General features: G+C 50.0%; 1 protein-coding gene and 1 non-coding gene across 3 annotated transcripts; both read left to right on the forward strand.

The window, feature by feature from the left end:
• Window positions 1-41: 41 nt before the first annotated feature.
• Copz2 (COPI coat complex subunit zeta 2) lies at window positions 42-13,113 on the forward strand. Of its 2 annotated transcripts, NM_001108294.1 has the most exons (9): window positions 42-153; window positions 820-894; window positions 4,534-4,615; window positions 5,159-5,250; window positions 5,673-5,728; window positions 6,443-6,520; window positions 8,165-8,216; window positions 8,735-8,773; window positions 12,786-13,113. In NM_001108294.1, the coding sequence occupies exons 1-9, from the start codon at window positions 52-54 to the stop codon at window positions 12,831-12,833; spliced, it is 624 nt and encodes a 207-aa protein (NP_001101764.1). In that variant the 5' UTR covers window positions 42-51; the 3' UTR covers window positions 12,834-13,113. The 2 variants fall into 2 exon arrangements, with proteins under 2 accessions (NP_001101764.1, XP_063125488.1); XM_063269418.1 differs by lacking the exons at window positions 42-153; window positions 4,534-4,615 and having other exon boundaries at window positions 853-894.
• On the forward strand, window positions 537-621 carry Mir152 (microRNA 152). Its single transcript, NR_031894.1, has one exon. It is a non-coding gene; the product is annotated as a microRNA 152 (primary transcript).
• Window positions 13,114-16,445: the final 3,332 nt, after the last annotated feature.

Consider the following 16,445-nt stretch of genomic DNA (forward strand, 5'->3'; position numbering starts at 1 on the left):
GGGGGGCGGGCACGGGGCGGGGCGGCGCTGTCAGTGCAGGCAGCGAGCGGAATGCAGCGGCCGGAGGCCTGGCCACGTCCGCACCCGGGGGAGGGGGCCTCGGCCGCTCAAGCCGGGGGCGCAGCGCCGCCCACCCGAGCCACGGAGCAGAGGGTACGGAGCACGGAGTGTGGGGTCCCGGGGCGGCAGGATGGTGGTTGGGGACAGCCGATTTGCCTCGGGCTCCTGAGCTGGGAACTTTGTGCCACTATTGCCCAGCCCCGGAGAGGCAGCCTGGGCCCCGGGAAGGGAGAAAAAGTTCGTCCTGGAGCGCACGGGCGAGGAGGCCTGAGTGGAGTGTCGAGGGACTGAAGTTCTGGGGAACTCGCTGCAGTGATAGGAACTGACTTGGGTGGCGGGGAAGGGAGCGAGATTCTGGCGGGACGAGGGAGGAGTGGGAGTGGCGAGGTGGTCTGGTTGGGCTCCTTTACTCCAGGGTGATGGCCGCGCGCATCTGGAAGTGGGGGTCAGCTGGACACAAGGAGGCTCGGCGCCGCTGTTCCCCGGGCCCAGGTTCTGTGATACACTCCGACTCGGGCTCTGGAGCAGTCAGTGCATGACAGAACTTGGGCCCGGTAGGACTTTCTGCACCCAGCGGACTCAGCGCCCACTCCTCGGACCTGCAGTGGAACATCTGTCTGGGAGCGGGAGTGGGCACCGGAAATGGTCCATGTGGCACAGGGGTTGGGCTGGAACCAGCCGTGGATTGGGGGATAGCTGGCTCTACGGAGCCCAAGACACGGTGTCTACTTTGAGTCAGGGGTTCCTTTCTCGTGTCAGTTTCAGGAACCTTCTCTCTACACCATCAAGGCTGTCTTCATCCTAGATAATGATGGACGAAGGCTGCTGGCCAAGGTAACCCCTCCCCACAGGAACCCTGAAGACAGTGCCATTTGTCCAAGACAAGCAGTCCCCTCCCAGCCCTTTTTTTTTTTTTCCTTTTCTTTTTTTTCGGAGCTGGGGACCAAACCCAGGGCCTTGTGCTTGCTAGGCAAGCGCTCTACCACTGAGCTAAATCCCTAACCCCTCTCCCAGCCCATTTAACTCCTCCTATAGGAGAAACTCTGCGTTCTGGATAGCAGAGCAGCCCAGCCTAGATTCTCTAGAAATCACTTTGTCTGCCCTGTGCCTTATCAGTCTAACAGTGAGGGGCTGGGTGGGGTGAGTGGAGATCTCCTGTTTCTTACTCATGTTCCCTGACATGTCTTCTCCTTGTCCTTGCTCTGGCCAGCTGCATCCTGGGCCTGGGAAGCTTCACCAAAGGGGTTCAGTGGATAGTTGAGCCTGAAACCTAGGAATCTGAGTCCCTAAACTGTAGACAAAGTGACCTGTGTGCCTTTGTACTTCAACTAGGTAAACAATAAGGACTTAGCATAATGATGTAGTATGGGATTGGGGAGACCATCTAGTCGCGCCCTCTAACTTCAGGGATGTAGAAAATGAAGTCTAGGGTGCTAAGTAGGTTGCCTGAGGTCACAGGGTTAGTCCCACAAGTGACTCTTGGATTCAGGGTTTAGATTTGAGGCTCCAGATAGTTTTCCTCGGACTTCCATTCAGTTATCCAGTATCCATCCTGCACGGCTTGGGTGAGATAAGCTAAAACCATTTGAAGCTAAGTTTCAGGGTAGAACAGATGGCTCAGTGGGAAAGGCTGCCACGTTTGACAATTTGAGTTGGTTCCTGAATTCACGTAGTTGAAGGAGGGAACAGATTCCTCAGGTTGTCCTTTGACCTCCATCCTTGCCCCCCTACAAACCCGCACACATAAATAAATGTTAAAAAGGGAAAAGACTGTAGAAAGAAAAAAAATGCCCTAAATTTCTGCCACTTTGAAGGCCAGGCAATGGTGCTTGCTTTTAATCCCAGCATTCAGGAGAAAGGGGCAGGTGAATCTCTGTGAATTTGAGGCCAGCCTGGGATACATAATAAGACCTGTTTCAAAAGCAAACACAAAAATTCAATAATAAATAAATAAATAAAGTTACTGCCACAATATAATTATCTGTAACAGAAATTTAGCAACACTTTTGTTTTTTTAATTATTTTTTTCTCTTTTGTTTTTTCGGAGCTGGGGACCGAACCCAGGGCCTTGCAGTTGCTAGGCAAGCGCTCTACCACTGAGCTAAATCCCCAACTATTTTTTTTTTTTTGGTTCTTTTTTTTGAAGCTGGGGACCAAACCCAGGGCCTTGCGCTTCCTAGGTAAGCGCTCTACCACTGAGCTAAATCCCCAGCCCCTATTTTTTATGTATATAAGTACACTGTCACTGTCTTCAGACACACCAGAGAGGGCATCGAATCCCATTACAGATGGTTGTGAGCCACCATGAGGTTGCTGGGATTTGAACTTAGGACCTCTGGAAGAACAGTCAGTGCTCTTAACCGCTGGGCTAACTCTTCAGCCCCCAAATACTTTTGTTTTGTTTTGTTTTGTTTTGTTGTGGACCAGTTGGCCACAAACTAACAAACTTGTCCCTTGAGTGCTGAGATCACTGGCAAGCCCCTACTTTTGTTTTACGCACGTGCGTGCGTGCGTGCGTGCGTGCGTGCGTGCGTGTGTGTGTGTGTGTGTGTGTGTGTGTGTCTGTGTGTGTATAGCCTGCCTCTGCCTTGCAAGTGCTGGGGTTGAAAGATGCCACCACAACCAGCCCCTGATTAATTTTGTTTGCTTGTTTTTTGTTTGTTTGGTTGGTTTTTGTTTTGTTTTGTTTTTAATCAGGGGCTTACTTTATAAGCAAAGTTGGCCTGGAACTTACTATGTAGCCCAGATTAGCCTGGAAATCACAGTGATCCTACCTCAGCCTCCCAAGTGCTGAGATTACATGTGTGAGTCATACTTTTTTTCTTTTAAACAGTGTCTCATATTGTCAAGGTTGGCCTAGAACTCCTGATCTTCCTGTTTCTTCCTTCCAAGTGTTGGGATTCCAGGCATGTGACACCACACCTAGCTCTAACATCTAAATTATTTATTAAATACGTTAAAGCTTTTTCCGGACTCGATAACATTCAAATGAACTTGTTCACCGTGGTAGGAGATGGCAGAGAGACTTGCCTGCAGAATTACTACGGAATGCAAAGTTCACATGCAGAAAATTGAGCTGACTGAACCTTGCTTCAGCCAACGGGCAGAGGTGGACGAGCATTGCCAAAGCCTCTGAGGCCTCCTTCTAGAAGGTCCCATCTTTGTTATATATAAGATATTGAAGATAAAGCAGTAGTGTAACCCCAGCACTCAGGTGTTGTTGTAAAATATAAAAATAATAAAGAGTAACGGTGTCTTTTACCCCGCTGGGTCTACACCTCGGTGCCCCAAGATATCTGCTAGATATCTTGGCGGAAACACACCCCAGCCACACACTTTCTACACTCAAACCCTCACATAAAAGAACACAATAATCTTAGATCCAATTGATAAGGCATAATTGCCCACTTAAACATACAAAGCCCGGTACCATCCATCCCTTGAGAACATTAGTAACAACCTGTAAATACACAGAGCAGAATCTTAACATCTCCTGCCATCTTGTCCTGCCAAAGCTTCTCTGCTTCTCTCCCTGTCTCTTCCTCTCTCCCCTAGTCTCCTCCTCTTCCTTCAAACTTCTCTTCCGCCCACCCTTCCTTCTCCTCCAATGACAGGCCTCCTTCTATCCTGTACCTGCCCCTCACCAGTACTTCACAAATTCAATGGAGAGGTGGTTCTGGTGAAGTCACATGAGTTCTGAGTCCTTGACTAGGCAGCTGTCCTTGGGGCAGTGGAATTAGCATCAAAATACAGTAACTTCAGGGCAAACCACAACACTCAGGAGGCAGAGGCAGATGGATCTCTGTGAGTTCCAGGCTAGCCTTGTCTACAGAGCGAGCCCCAAGACAGCCAGGGCTACACAAAGAAATCATGAATGAAAAACAAATTCAGGCTAGCCTATTCTACACAGCAGGGTGGCACAGTGGGACCCTGTCTCAAAAATAAAATACTTAAGATACAGTGGCCCAAGAATGTAGGTTAGTGGCAAAGTACTTACTTGCCTAACATGTATAAGGTCCTGGGTTCCATCTCCAGCTCTTCAAGGAAGAAAGAAAGCAAGGAAGGAGGGAGGGAGGGAAGGAAGGAGGGAAGAAGGGAAGGAAATGAGTTGGGAAAGAGAAGACAAGCTGGATACAAATCAAAGTTACAACACTCTTTTAGCATATGTGAAGTCCTTGTTTGCAACCCCAGCACAGTTGGAAGGAAGGAAACACAGGAGGAAAGGAGATGGGAGGGAGGGAAGAAGGGAAGAAGAAAAGAGAAGAGGGAGGGAGATATCCAGGGAGGTTCCAAAGGCAGCCTCCAGATTTCTCTACTTTCATTTTCCTTGTTTATGGGGAGTATGGAGTGCCGGAGGGAGGTGACAAGGAGGTCCAGCCTCGCTAGCCCCTGACATACCCTGCTAGTTCGCCCCCTCCCAAGGCAGAAGCCAGCTCCGTGCGATGGAGATTGCCTTTCTTCTCTTTCTCACAGTATTATGACGACACATTTCCCTCCATGAAGGAGCAGATGGTTTTCGAGAAAAATGTTTTCAACAAGACCAGTCGCACCGAAAGTAAGGCCCACCCATCCCCCACCAAAGCTCTCCGATGACTGACCAGCGGGGTCTGTCATCTTCTCCATCTGGACACATCTGTCCTCCTTGGCCTTCCACACCCACAAGTCATTGCCTTCTTCTCTGAGGCTCTTTGTCTCTCCTCCCCAGCTGCGTTTTGATCCCTCCTTTCAATCTTCCCAGAACCTTTGCTTCGAATCACAATCATCCACTCATCTGCACTCCTCCTCTCAGCTGAGGAGGCCGACCCGACCGTGCGCCCCCTACACACACTTGGATCTGGTCCCGGGGCATTGCATGGATGGAGGGATGGGGAGGTCAGCCTTAGGGTGGGTTTGTTGACTCTTCAACAGGAGGTCTCTTCTCAAGACAGCACATGGATTGGGGCAAAGGACACGGAGCAGACTCCCGGTAGTGGTGGTCTGGCCAGAGTTCCTTGAGAAAGGAAGTAGGAAACAAAGGGAGAGGCCTGGGGAAGCAGAGACCAGGCTAGCCCTAGGCTGGGGTTAGGGTATGCTGATCTGAGAGCCTTCCCCCTTCCAGGTGAAATCGCATTTTTGGCGGGCATGACTATTGTCTACAAGAGCAGTATTGACATCTTCCTATATGTGGTGGGATCGTCCTCTGAGAATGAGGTGAATTTCAGAGATTGGGTGACAAGAAGGGTCTGTCCTGGGCTGGAGGTGGGTTATGAAGGTTCACTATTGGTACTAGCTGTGGATCTGGGAGTAGAAGGACAGCCAGAGTGTGTCTCTCTGCAATCACACATGTCCATAATGTTCCTTAGGTCCCTTGGGCACCAGAAATGAAATCATCACACCTTCCATAGGGAGCTGTTGCTTCCTACTAAGCATATTTAGGGAAGGAGATGCCCAGGGGAACACTCCAGTGTCCTCCAGTCCAAGCCTAGTCCCCCTCTCAAATCAAAGAGTAGCTAGCCTCCAGCCAAGCCCTCTCTGACAAGCAAGTCCCTCCCATCTGGCCCACACAGGGAGCTCAGAGGCCCACTTTGGACCTCTCAGCTTCAGCTCTCGTCCTCCCACACCCTCCTCCTCAGCTGATGCTCATGTCTGTGCTGGCCTGCCTGTTTGACTCTCTGAGCCACATCTTAAGGTAAGTGAGATCCTCTGCACCCCAGGGCCCCAGCCCTGGCCCTTCTCCTTTGTCCCAGAGGCCAGGCTCTTCTGCCCTGCTGTCCTCCTGGAATCCCTGAAGTCTTAGAACCAGAATGACTTTATCCAAGGCCCCTGACTTCCATGCTGCTCCAGAGCCATGCACAATGTATGATCAGATATCGAATCTCAAGACACTGACTTGCCTGAGGTCACAAGTATCCATATCAACAGAAGTTCCAAACACAAGGAGAGGACGGTCTTGTTGCATAGCCCACACTGGCCTCCCCTCAGTCCTCCTCAGTCTCCCGAGGGCTGGAATTACAGGTGTGCACCACCATGCCCCATTGTAAACAGTATTTTAAACTTTAAACTCAGAGTTGGTTTTTCCGGAATCCCCAGTTACTGATACTTACCTCAGGAACATGGCCTACACAAACCAACCTAATACACAAAACAACTTAAGATGACCCTAGCCTGCTCTGTGCCCAGGTGACCCTGGCACCTCTCTGCTCCCACTGCCTTTTATCTTCCTGTCCAGGCCTTGTTGGTAAGGGGTGTGTGTGTGTGTGTGTGTGTGTGTGTGTGTGTGTGTGTGAGAGAGAGAGAGAGAGAGAGAGAGAGAGAGAGAGAGAGAGAGAGGAGCTGCTTCGTTTAGAGAGGTCATGGTTCCTCTTGGCCTCCAGAAAGCTTAGGCTCTTGTGTCTGCCCTCAGGAAGAACGTGGAGAAACGCTGGTTGCTGGAGAACATGGACGGAGCCTTCTTGGTGCTGGATGAAATTGTTGATGGAGGGTGAGGAGGGGATTGGGAGAAGGGATGTTGGGGATAGTAAAAAGGACCTTTGTGGGCTCAGTGCTGGGAGCCTCCTGGCCCAAATCTTTGGTAGACTCATCCTCTTTTCTCCTACATATTCCTACTAGGGCCACAACCTTATTCCTACCTACTCGAGAGGACAGAAGGCGAAATCATTATTAGCCAAAGTCGAGTCAAATGGGAGAGTAGCCTGAGAGCCACCTACCGTGGGCAGACAAATAGGTGGAGTTTGGAGAAATCTAGGTTGATCTCCAGTGCTCAGGAGGAATACAGACACCTCAGAGACCTTGGAGAGTCTCCCTCTAACACTGACAGGATACATGACATTGACTTCCTGCGAGTCTACTTTCCCTGTCACTAAAGTAGGGGAAGAAGGAAACTCTCAGGACGGTGAGAGTCCTACAAAATGATGTGTGTAAAACCCATGGTTCTCATTGGTATTTTGGGGGCTTTTTTCCCCTTTCTCCTTGGTAAATATCACCTCTCGTTAGTCTGCTAGCAGACTCCTAGGTGATTGGGAGCCTTTATGAGAAAAGATGGTTTGTAGAATCCCTTGAAAGAGGGGGCAATAATCAGGGAAGAGAAAAGTTCTGACTTGGTAACAGAACTTCGTGAGTGTCTTTCCCTCACCTGTCCTTCTTGCCTCAGCCCCAGAGGCACAGGGATGATAACATCTTTGGACAGGGAAATAGAAGCTCGGAGATTCTAGTAATTTATGGAAGAGCACACAGCAAGGGAATTAGCAGGGCCAAGATCTAAAACCATGTGTGTGAGATGTTTCAGAGGCTGTGTTCTTTCCATGGTACCATATGGCCCAACCTGAGAACAAGGGCCTCTGGGAGGTGGGGTACTGTGAACACCTCACTCCTCTTTCTGTTTGTATTAACTGACTGCTACTGCTTGAGGCTGTACTGATGGCTGGATTCTAAACGTGAGGGAGACCTGGTCCCTCCCTCAAGCAGCATCCTCTCATCTCCCCTGGGCCTCCCTGATCCCACTCAGTTCAAGTTTTTGGTTTGTTTTATTTTGTTTACTTATTTTTTTTTAAAGATTTGTTTACTTATTATATATAAGTACACTGTAGCTGTCCTCAGACACACCAGAAGAGGGCATTGGATCTCTTTACAGATGGTTGTGAGCCACCATGTGGTTGCTGGGAATTGAACTCAGGACCTCTGGAAGAGCAGTCGGTGCTCTTAACCGCTGAGCCATCTCTCCAGCCCTTGTTTACTTATTTTTACCTTTGATCACTTTGTGTGCCCCAGCATGATTGTGGAGGTCAGAGGACAACTGTTCAAGCCGGTTCTCTTCTTCCACCCTGTGGAAGTTCTGGGGTTGATCCTGGCTTGTTAGGTTGGTCACAAGCACCTTTAACGGTTGTGCCGTCTCCCAAGACCCTCGGTTAAGCATTCGTCCAAAGATGGTCATGGAGATGACCATGGTATAAAGTGTAGAAGGAGCAGAGGTGAGAGTCCCCAGGGAAGGGACAAATGTGACCCCAGGACTATCTCTGAGAAGGCCCCTGGAGGAGAGACACTGCAGCGTATATTAAAGAACTAAAAGTGGCTTGGCGGAGGGCGATCCCATCACCAACTCACCCCCAAATTTTCTCTTATCTTGTAGTGTGATCCTGGAGAGTGACCCCCAGCAAGTGATCCAGAAAGTGAATTTTAGGGTAAGCCATTCTGTACCCCACCCCCATCTTTCCCTGTCTTCTCTACTTTTGCCCTTCCTGGGCACCAGGCTGTCAGGGCTCAGCTGGTGGGGGCCCAGCTACTCAGACATCTAAGAGGAAAGTTTCCAGTTCATTCTCCGCAAAAACAAAGCAGATCAGCTCCTCCCCACTCTCTAATGAGAAGCTTGGGTGGAGGAGTAACTGAGCCCTCAAAATGACTCCAGGGGACAGCCTCGGGCCTGGTCTGTTCTGGGGCTGTGGATGCACTCTTCCGGTTTGTCCCGTCTGCAGTCTGCATGACACCTTTCCCCTACTTAGGATCCTTTAACCCTTCATGCAGACACAAGGGTCCCAGCTTGGTTAAGGATGCTGTTCAGTGGTAGAACACTTGGCTAGCATGTGAAAGACCCTGGGTTTAATCCCCCGCAATGGAGGACGGGAGTCCTGGCCTTCACAGTCTCTAATTCAACACCTCCTTTCTGCTCTGACTTTTGCTTTGTGACTCCCCTTTCCCACAGACTGATGACAGTGGCCTAACAGAACAGAGCGTGGCCCAGGTAAGCCTCGTGCATCTGCTTTGGCCAGAAACAGGCCAAAGGGCATGAAGAACCCAGTGCCCTGGGGGAGAGAGTCAGAGTTAGGAAGCCAGGTGTGGGACAAGGGATGAACCCGTGACTCTTAGGGCCAGCTGCTGGAGGCCGCCGAGGGGAACTGGGAGGTGACAGATGGGTGGGCAAATTACCGCCTGCTTACATCATTCCTACCCTAAACTAGCTACCTGATGATGCCTGGGTTACTCATTACCCAAAGCAATATGGCGGCTCGGATCCCTCATGTTCCCTCCACCCTGGACAGAGAATCCATGTGGGGCCATGCTGGGGTAGTTAAGGGCCCCATCACCTGGTCATAAGACCTGTATTCATCACTTCTGCCTTTGTAGCTTGGCTGTTGAAAAGAAGCAAACCACACAGCCCTATCTGGGATGCATGCAGAATGTGGCAGTGCAACGTGTGTGTGTGTGTGTGTGTGTGTGTGTGTGTGTGTGTGTGTGTGTGTGTCCTGGTTATTGTCGGCAGATTGGGTCCCCGGCTTCACACACTTTCTGATAGTCAAGCCTAGTGGTTTGACCTCAGCTCTGTCCATCTGCAGGTCTCTCTGCTCAGACTTGCTCTGTTCCCAAGAAGCTTTGTTCCCTGGCATAAGCTAGTCCTAATGGGGTACCCCTACAAAGATGGCATCAGTGGGGTACACCAGAGGTGACATCCACTTCCCTACACTATCCCCATTACCCCATCTGCCCTCTGGTAACCCGTGACTCCTCATGTTCTGCTGGAAAAGAATATGGCTGCATGCTGGTTTTCAGAGTGGAAGTAGGTTGGAAGAGCCAGGCGTAGTGGCCCACACCTATAGTCTCAGCTGAGGCTGGATGACCTCAAGTTCAAGGCCAGCCTGAGCTACACAGTGAGTTTCCGTCTAGCCAGGGAGGTAGCATGAGACTTTATATAAAATAAAATAAAATAAAATAAAATAAAATAAAATAGCAAAAAATAAACCAAGGTGTGTGCACAGTAGCATAGACCTGTAATCTCAGCACTTGGGAGGGAGACAGGAGGATTAGTAGTTCAAGTTTGAGGCCAGAACGATCTATGTGAGAGCCTGTCTTTAAAAAAAAAAAAGGCAATAAATGGTCCATTGAGATGTCTCAGCACATAAAGGCGCCTGCCTCAGGATCTGATGAGCTGCGTTTGGCCGCTGGGATAACAGCGAGATGAGAGAACTGACCCTCCCAAAGTGTTTACTGACCCCCACATAAATGCACAAAAGTAAATACATGAAACAAATATTAAACTTTTTTTTTTTTTTGGTTCTTTTTTTCGGAGCTGGGGACCGAACCCAGGGCCTTGCGCTTCCTAGGTAAGCGCTCTACCACTGAGCTAAATCCCCAGCCCAATATTAAACTTTTTAAAAAAGATTTATTTATTTATTATATATAAGTACACTGCAGCTGTGTTCAGACACACCAGAAGAGGGCGCTGGATCCCATTACAGATGGTTATGAGCCACCATGTGGTTGCTGGGATTTGAACTCAGGACCTCTGGTAGAACAGTCAGTGCTCTTTTTTTTTTTTTTAAAGATTTATTTATTCATTTATTATATATAAGTACACTGTAGCTGTCTTCAGACACACCAGAAGAGGGCATCGGGTCTCCTTACAGATGGTTGTGAGCCACCATGTGGTTGCTGGGAATTGAACTCAGGACCTCTGGAAGAGCAGTCGGGTGCTCTTAACCGCTGAGCCATCTCTCCAGCCCAATGTTAGACATTTTAAAAGGGGAATGTTGATGAACAGAGCAGATAGGAGAGCTGGGGAGAGCTCACAGTGTGGCTTGGTGGTTAAGAGCACTAGCTGCTCTTGCTGAGGATCGAGTTCAATTCCAAGCTCACAACCATCTGTAACTCTAGTTCTAGGGAGTCTGGGGCCACGCCTAAAAGTTAAAGAGAGGAGAAAAGCGCAGCTGGAAAGGGAAACTAAAGCCTGGGTGTGGTTCCTAGCATTTCACGGTGTGGTGCTCCTGAGGCAGTGCTTCAGGTTGGGCTGCTGGAGGATCAAAGAACAGGACTGTTGAAAAACAAGTCAGGCAGTGGTGGTGCACTTTACTTCCGGCACTCGGGAGGCAGAGGCAGGCGGATCTCTGTGAGTTGAGGCCAGCCTGGTCTACAGATCGAGTTCCAGGACAACCAGGACTATACAAAGGAACCCTGTCTTTAAAAAACAAAAAACAGGGCTGGAGAGATGGCTCAGCAGTTAAGAGCACCCACTCTTCCAGAGGTCCTGAGTTCAAATCCCAGCAACCACATGGCGGCTCACAACCATCTGTAAAGAGATCTGGGGGTTGGGGATTTAGCTCAGTGGTAGAGCGCTTGCCTAGGAAACACAAGGCCCTGGGTTTGGTCCCCAGCTCTGAAAAAAAGAACCAAAAAAAAAAGAGATCTGGTGCCCTCTTCTGGTGTGTCTGAAGACAGCTACAGTATACTTAATATATAATAAATGAATAAATTTTTTTTTTTTTGGTTCTTTTTTTCGGAGCTGGGGACCGAACCCAGGGCCTTGCGCTTCCTAGGTAAGCGCTCTACCACTGAGCTAAATCCCCAGCCCCACAAGTTGTCTTCTTGCCTCCATGTGTGCACCACGGCATTCACACTCTACACACACACACACACACACACACACACACACACACACACACAGACACTAAATAAATAAATGTAAAATTGTTTTGCTTAAAGAACTAGATGGTGTAGATGGTTCTATGATTTATTCTATGATAAGAGCCTAAAAGTTGGGGCTGGAGAAATGGCTCAGTGGTTAAGAGCACTGCCTGCTCTTCCAGAGGTCATGAGTTCAATTCCCAGCAACCACATGGTGGCTCACAACCATCTGTAATGGGATCTGATGCCCTCTTCTGGCCTGCACGTGTACATGCAGGTGGAACGCTGTATACATAATAAATCTTTAAAAAAAAAAAAAAAAAAAAAGGGTTGGAGAGATGGCTCAGTGGTTAAGAGCCCCAACTGCTCTTCCAGAGGTCATGAGTTCAATTCCCAGCAACCACTTGGTGGCTCACAATCATCTGTAAAGAGATCTGATGCCCTCTTCTGGTGTGTCTGAAAACAGCTACAGTGTACTTATATATAATAAATGAATAAATCTTTAAAAAAAAAAAAGAGCCTAAAAGTTAAGTTATACATACTCAGGAAACAATTCCTATTTTTCTAAATAAGCAGAGAATAAAGACAACTAGGGTCTTGTTTGTAGACCAGGCTGGCCTCGGAGTCATTATCCTCCTGCCTCATACTCCCAGGAGATTTATAGGCAACAAGTCTGAGTGTTAGTGGAGATCTTAAATAAGCACGAAGGTTATAGTAGGAACACAAAATGGAATGCGGAGAAAGGACTTCCCTAGGAGAGATTCAGGAACTTCGCTGTTCCCAGCAAGAAGGGAGATACACAGTGTGGGGTGTACAATTTGGGGGAGGCTTAATGCACAGAGAGGCAGTCTGAGTGTCCCGTGGTCCCTGATGTGTTCGCATCTTGTGTGCACAGTGGCACAGGTATGGGCACACGCTGGGCTGAGAAGGTTTTTCTTGGCAGTAGGGGCAGATACACCTGACAGCTTTGCCACATCAGCAAATGGGATGGGGTGCTGAAAACACACCCGATCAAAGCCACGGGTTTGTTAAGGTGTCAAGTATCTGAGCACAGGCGTGGTTGAGCCTGCCTGGATCGAGTCTCTGCTTGCTTGATGGCGCGGTGAGGAGGCACTACTGTGGCCTGATATGGCTTGGGGGACGCAGGGGCCACCGCCTCACCCATAGTTGGGAGGTAGCCAGCTAGGGTTTGGAAGAAGCCCTCTAGACCGGCCCTATCCTCCAAAGCCTCGGCTCATTTAAACTGAGAAGAGGCAAGCTGCTGCCACCTAGTGGCCGGGGCTCGGGAGGCGCCCTGGTCGACCTCCAATAAAGCATCACTGATATTTTTCAAATATTTCTCACATCTCTCACCTCAGGTTCTTCAGTCAGCCAAGGAACAAATTAAGTGGTCGTTATTGAAATGAAGACCTTGGAGTCAAGGCTCCTTTCCCAGAGAACCTTTGCCGGTCCCTGCGTAAGCCCCAAAATGTCAAGAGGCAAGAGAGACCACCCTGCCTTCTCCGGCCTCTCTCCCTGAGGCCTCGTGCCAGGGATTCTGAGACCCAAAAGCTTGGCCCCAGTTCTGTCATCCTTGCTCAGCGTCCCGGCCTGCCCCTGGGGTCATGGGAACCAGCAAAATTGCCTCCCCTTGGACCTCTGACATCTCAGTCCTAGGACTTAATAAACTTCCAATTTTTCCCCAAAGACTGCCTTTCTTGACTTTGGAGTGAGTGTGTAAGCGTGTGTGTGTGTGTGTGTGTGTATGTGTGTGTGTGTGTGTGTGTGTGTGTGTGTGTGTGTGTGTGTGTTACCTGTGAATGGCGTTGGAATAGGTCAAGGGAAAGGGATGTATTTAACACAAGGAGGGGTGCAACACTGATAGCCTGGTGTTTCCATGCTTGGTTGAACGGTTAAAGACGATGGTGAGGCATGGTAACAATGACAGGAATAATAATATTCTTCCAGGAAAAAGGGAAGCGAAGATGGCTTCCCCGTTTTGTGTGTACAGTACCCACAGGGAGGCTCCACTAGGATTCCTTGAGTCATTTTTTCCATTTCTAGCCTCCAGAAAGGAAGGGAGTCAGGCTAACTTTGACAAACCGAGGAACTGTTTAGCTATTTTCCTTGGCGTGCCTGGGACCGCGGAATTCTTATTTTGGCTCAGGTCCTGGGCAGTAGAGCCCTATAATTTGCTGGCTATCTGGGGGCGAGGAGGCACCGAATGGTGCCCACTGTGAGTGTGGGCAGAGCATCCGCGTATCTACGAAGCTGCGAAGGATGGGGGTCGGGGGAGGGATGGACAGGGGTAGCCAGAGAGGCGACCATCGGAGGAGATTCATGGCGACAAACCTCAAGGATGGAGATGAATAAACTTTCTGAGCATCCCGATCCCCGCTTCCTATCCTAGTCCCAGTCTCTGAACTTTCCCCCGGTTTTTCTGTGACCCGTACGCTTTCGGCGTCTCCACGCCGCGGATTCTTTTACAGCAGCGTGGGGTGTCATCCTCTTGGATACCTTGAAGTTTTCAGCAGCTGGCTCCCACGCCCCGCCCCGCCCCGCCCCGCCCCGCCCCGCCCCCCGCCCCCCACAGGAACGTCGGGAAGCAGGAAGCTCCGCCCCCGCACCGCATCCGTGGTCCTACAGCGCCACCTGGAGGATGCTACGGGCACGCCTCCGGGTCCTAGGCCTTAATTAACTCCGCCCCTGAGATGGAACGGACCCTCTTCCGGGTGTTTCTCCCTGATCTCTGACACCAGCGCCTGTACGTTGCCTTAGCAACCATCACGCGTGACTTCCCGTGACTTCTCTCTCAACTCAGAGCTTTTTGGTAGCCGCTGTAATAAAATAGTGGTGAGCCTTGGATCTTAATAAAAGCCTATCTCCGTCGTTGCCATTTCCAGGCCGTGAGCGTGGGAGACCAGCCTAGGTTGCGTGAGACACTACCTAAAAACAAAACAAAACAGACCAGATATTTATACCGAATTTGACTACGTCTGTAATTAGAGAACTTGGCGAAGATACGGGGATGCAAATCTACTCATTGTAAACGCTTACTATAGTGTCTTTCCAGAGTCGCTGTGCACACAGCCCCCAGTTGCAAAAAGAAAACCCTGGGAGAGAGGAAAGAGGGCACAATAAAATTGTGGAATTAGGGGGCCTGTGTGGTGATGGGAAGTTCTTTGGAAATACTGCTCAAATATTCGGCCACCCTTAGAGCTTGGCTCCATCCATGTTCCCTAGGATGGCGCCAAGGCCTGGAGGAGTAAACTGCTTCCTGGCAACCCCTCCTGACTTGGCTTGGTCCTGCAATTTCAGTTGTGCGAGGATAGGAATGGGAAGCACCAGGCAGAAGCTAGGAGCTTCACGAAGAGCTGACTCACTCAACTCTTCGAACTATAGGTTGCTGTCTGCTTTTTATTAAGGAGTACACTGAGGCCCTAAAAGTCTCAAGTTATGTGTGGCAGCTTCTGCTCTGTAGACAGTAACCTCCTCATTATCCTACAATATCTGAATTTCTTACTCACACTTGGTCCCAGAGGGTGTGGAACATACAAGCCTATAATCTGGTCTCTCGAGAGGTAGAAGCTGGAGAATCAGAAATGTAAGGTCATTTTCTACACTTGATCTTAGCCAAAAGGCCGAGAAGCGATGTAAGGTCATTTTCTAACTATACTGTGTTTGAGATCAGGCTGGGCTACAGATGAGTAAGAATGACAAGAAAGTGTCCCTTAGCTTGCTATGGCTAAAGGCTACCCTGATCCCATAGGAAGGGGGTTAGCAAAGCAGCGGTTGGAGGAAGGGGAGATGACGGATAGCGCAGAGAGGACCCCAAGTCTGCAGCTCCAGTCTTCTGGCTACCGTGTCTCCCGCCCACCTCTCGCTTGCTGCATACAGCTGGAGCCGCCTAGACAGCAGGCCTGGCTGACCTGGCAGGCCCGGCACCTTGGCCGCTGCACCAGCTTCCCCAGATGATAGCCTCATCAGCCCGACTACTGGACAAAGCCTGAGGGATTTCGGGAAGGGCGTCCGCGGTTCCGAGCCAGGGCTTGCCTTACTCCTAGCATCCTTCCTTGTCTTGCCCCTCGGTGCCGTAAGGGAAGACCCAGCAGCTTCTGAGCATGTTCGGGAAAGGAGCTTTAGGGCCACCCTTTTTCCTGCAACTGAATTAGCACTGGGTCAGAAATTGTGACCTCAGGAACGTAGGCTCACCTAGCCAGAGGACACAGGAGGAAGTACAAACTCAAACACACACACACACACACACACACACACACACACACACACACACACACACACACACACACACACACACACACACAGTGGTCCTCCTGCCTTCCTCTAATTGGCTGGCAGAAAGGTGGGGCATGTGGGATTGGTTCTCACCCGGACACTGATGGATGGCTCCCGGTGACTGCACCATTGCAGGTTGTCCGGAGGAGTGGGCGGGGACTCCGGTGCTCTTCTCAAGGCCTCACTGATTGGTGGAGCCAGCCAGGCCTGGAGAGAGGGATAGCAAAGCAACCCGCCCAAAGGTCCGAGTTTGCTTTCAACCTCTTTGAAACTCACTGAGAAGCAAGATGTGGGGCTGGGGATTTAGCTCAGTGGTAGAGCGCTTACCTAGGAAGCGCAAGGCCCTGGGTTCGGTCCCCAGCTCCGGAAAAAAAAAAAAAAAAAAAAAAAAGAGAAGCAAGATGTGCTTTCTGGAGGCTACAGGAAGAGAGCCACGAACTCGATGCTATTCTGGACTACATGGCAAGACAGTATCTGTCTCGAAATAAATAAACCAGAAACTCTTACTATATCGTGGAGAGGAATTAGTTCTGAGATCTTAGTGTGGTAGTGCTCCTGTAATGGGGATCCTGGCGACGGAAATAGTTTGCTGGGCACAACTCAGCTTCTCTTTCCTCCCAACCTTGGGTCAGTGTAATCACATATTTAGGTGTCTGTGATGAACCAGGCACTGGGAGAAGCTAGGGACAGCAGTGGGGCTGGAATGGAGAGGCCAAAGAAGGGATTAGATCTGAGGGCTATGTCGA

The sequence above is a fragment of the Rattus norvegicus genome, chromosome 10 (assembly GCF_036323735.1).
Source record: "Rattus norvegicus strain BN/NHsdMcwi chromosome 10, GRCr8, whole genome shotgun sequence".
Classification (NCBI taxonomy): Eukaryota; Metazoa; Chordata; class Mammalia; order Rodentia; family Muridae; genus Rattus; species Rattus norvegicus.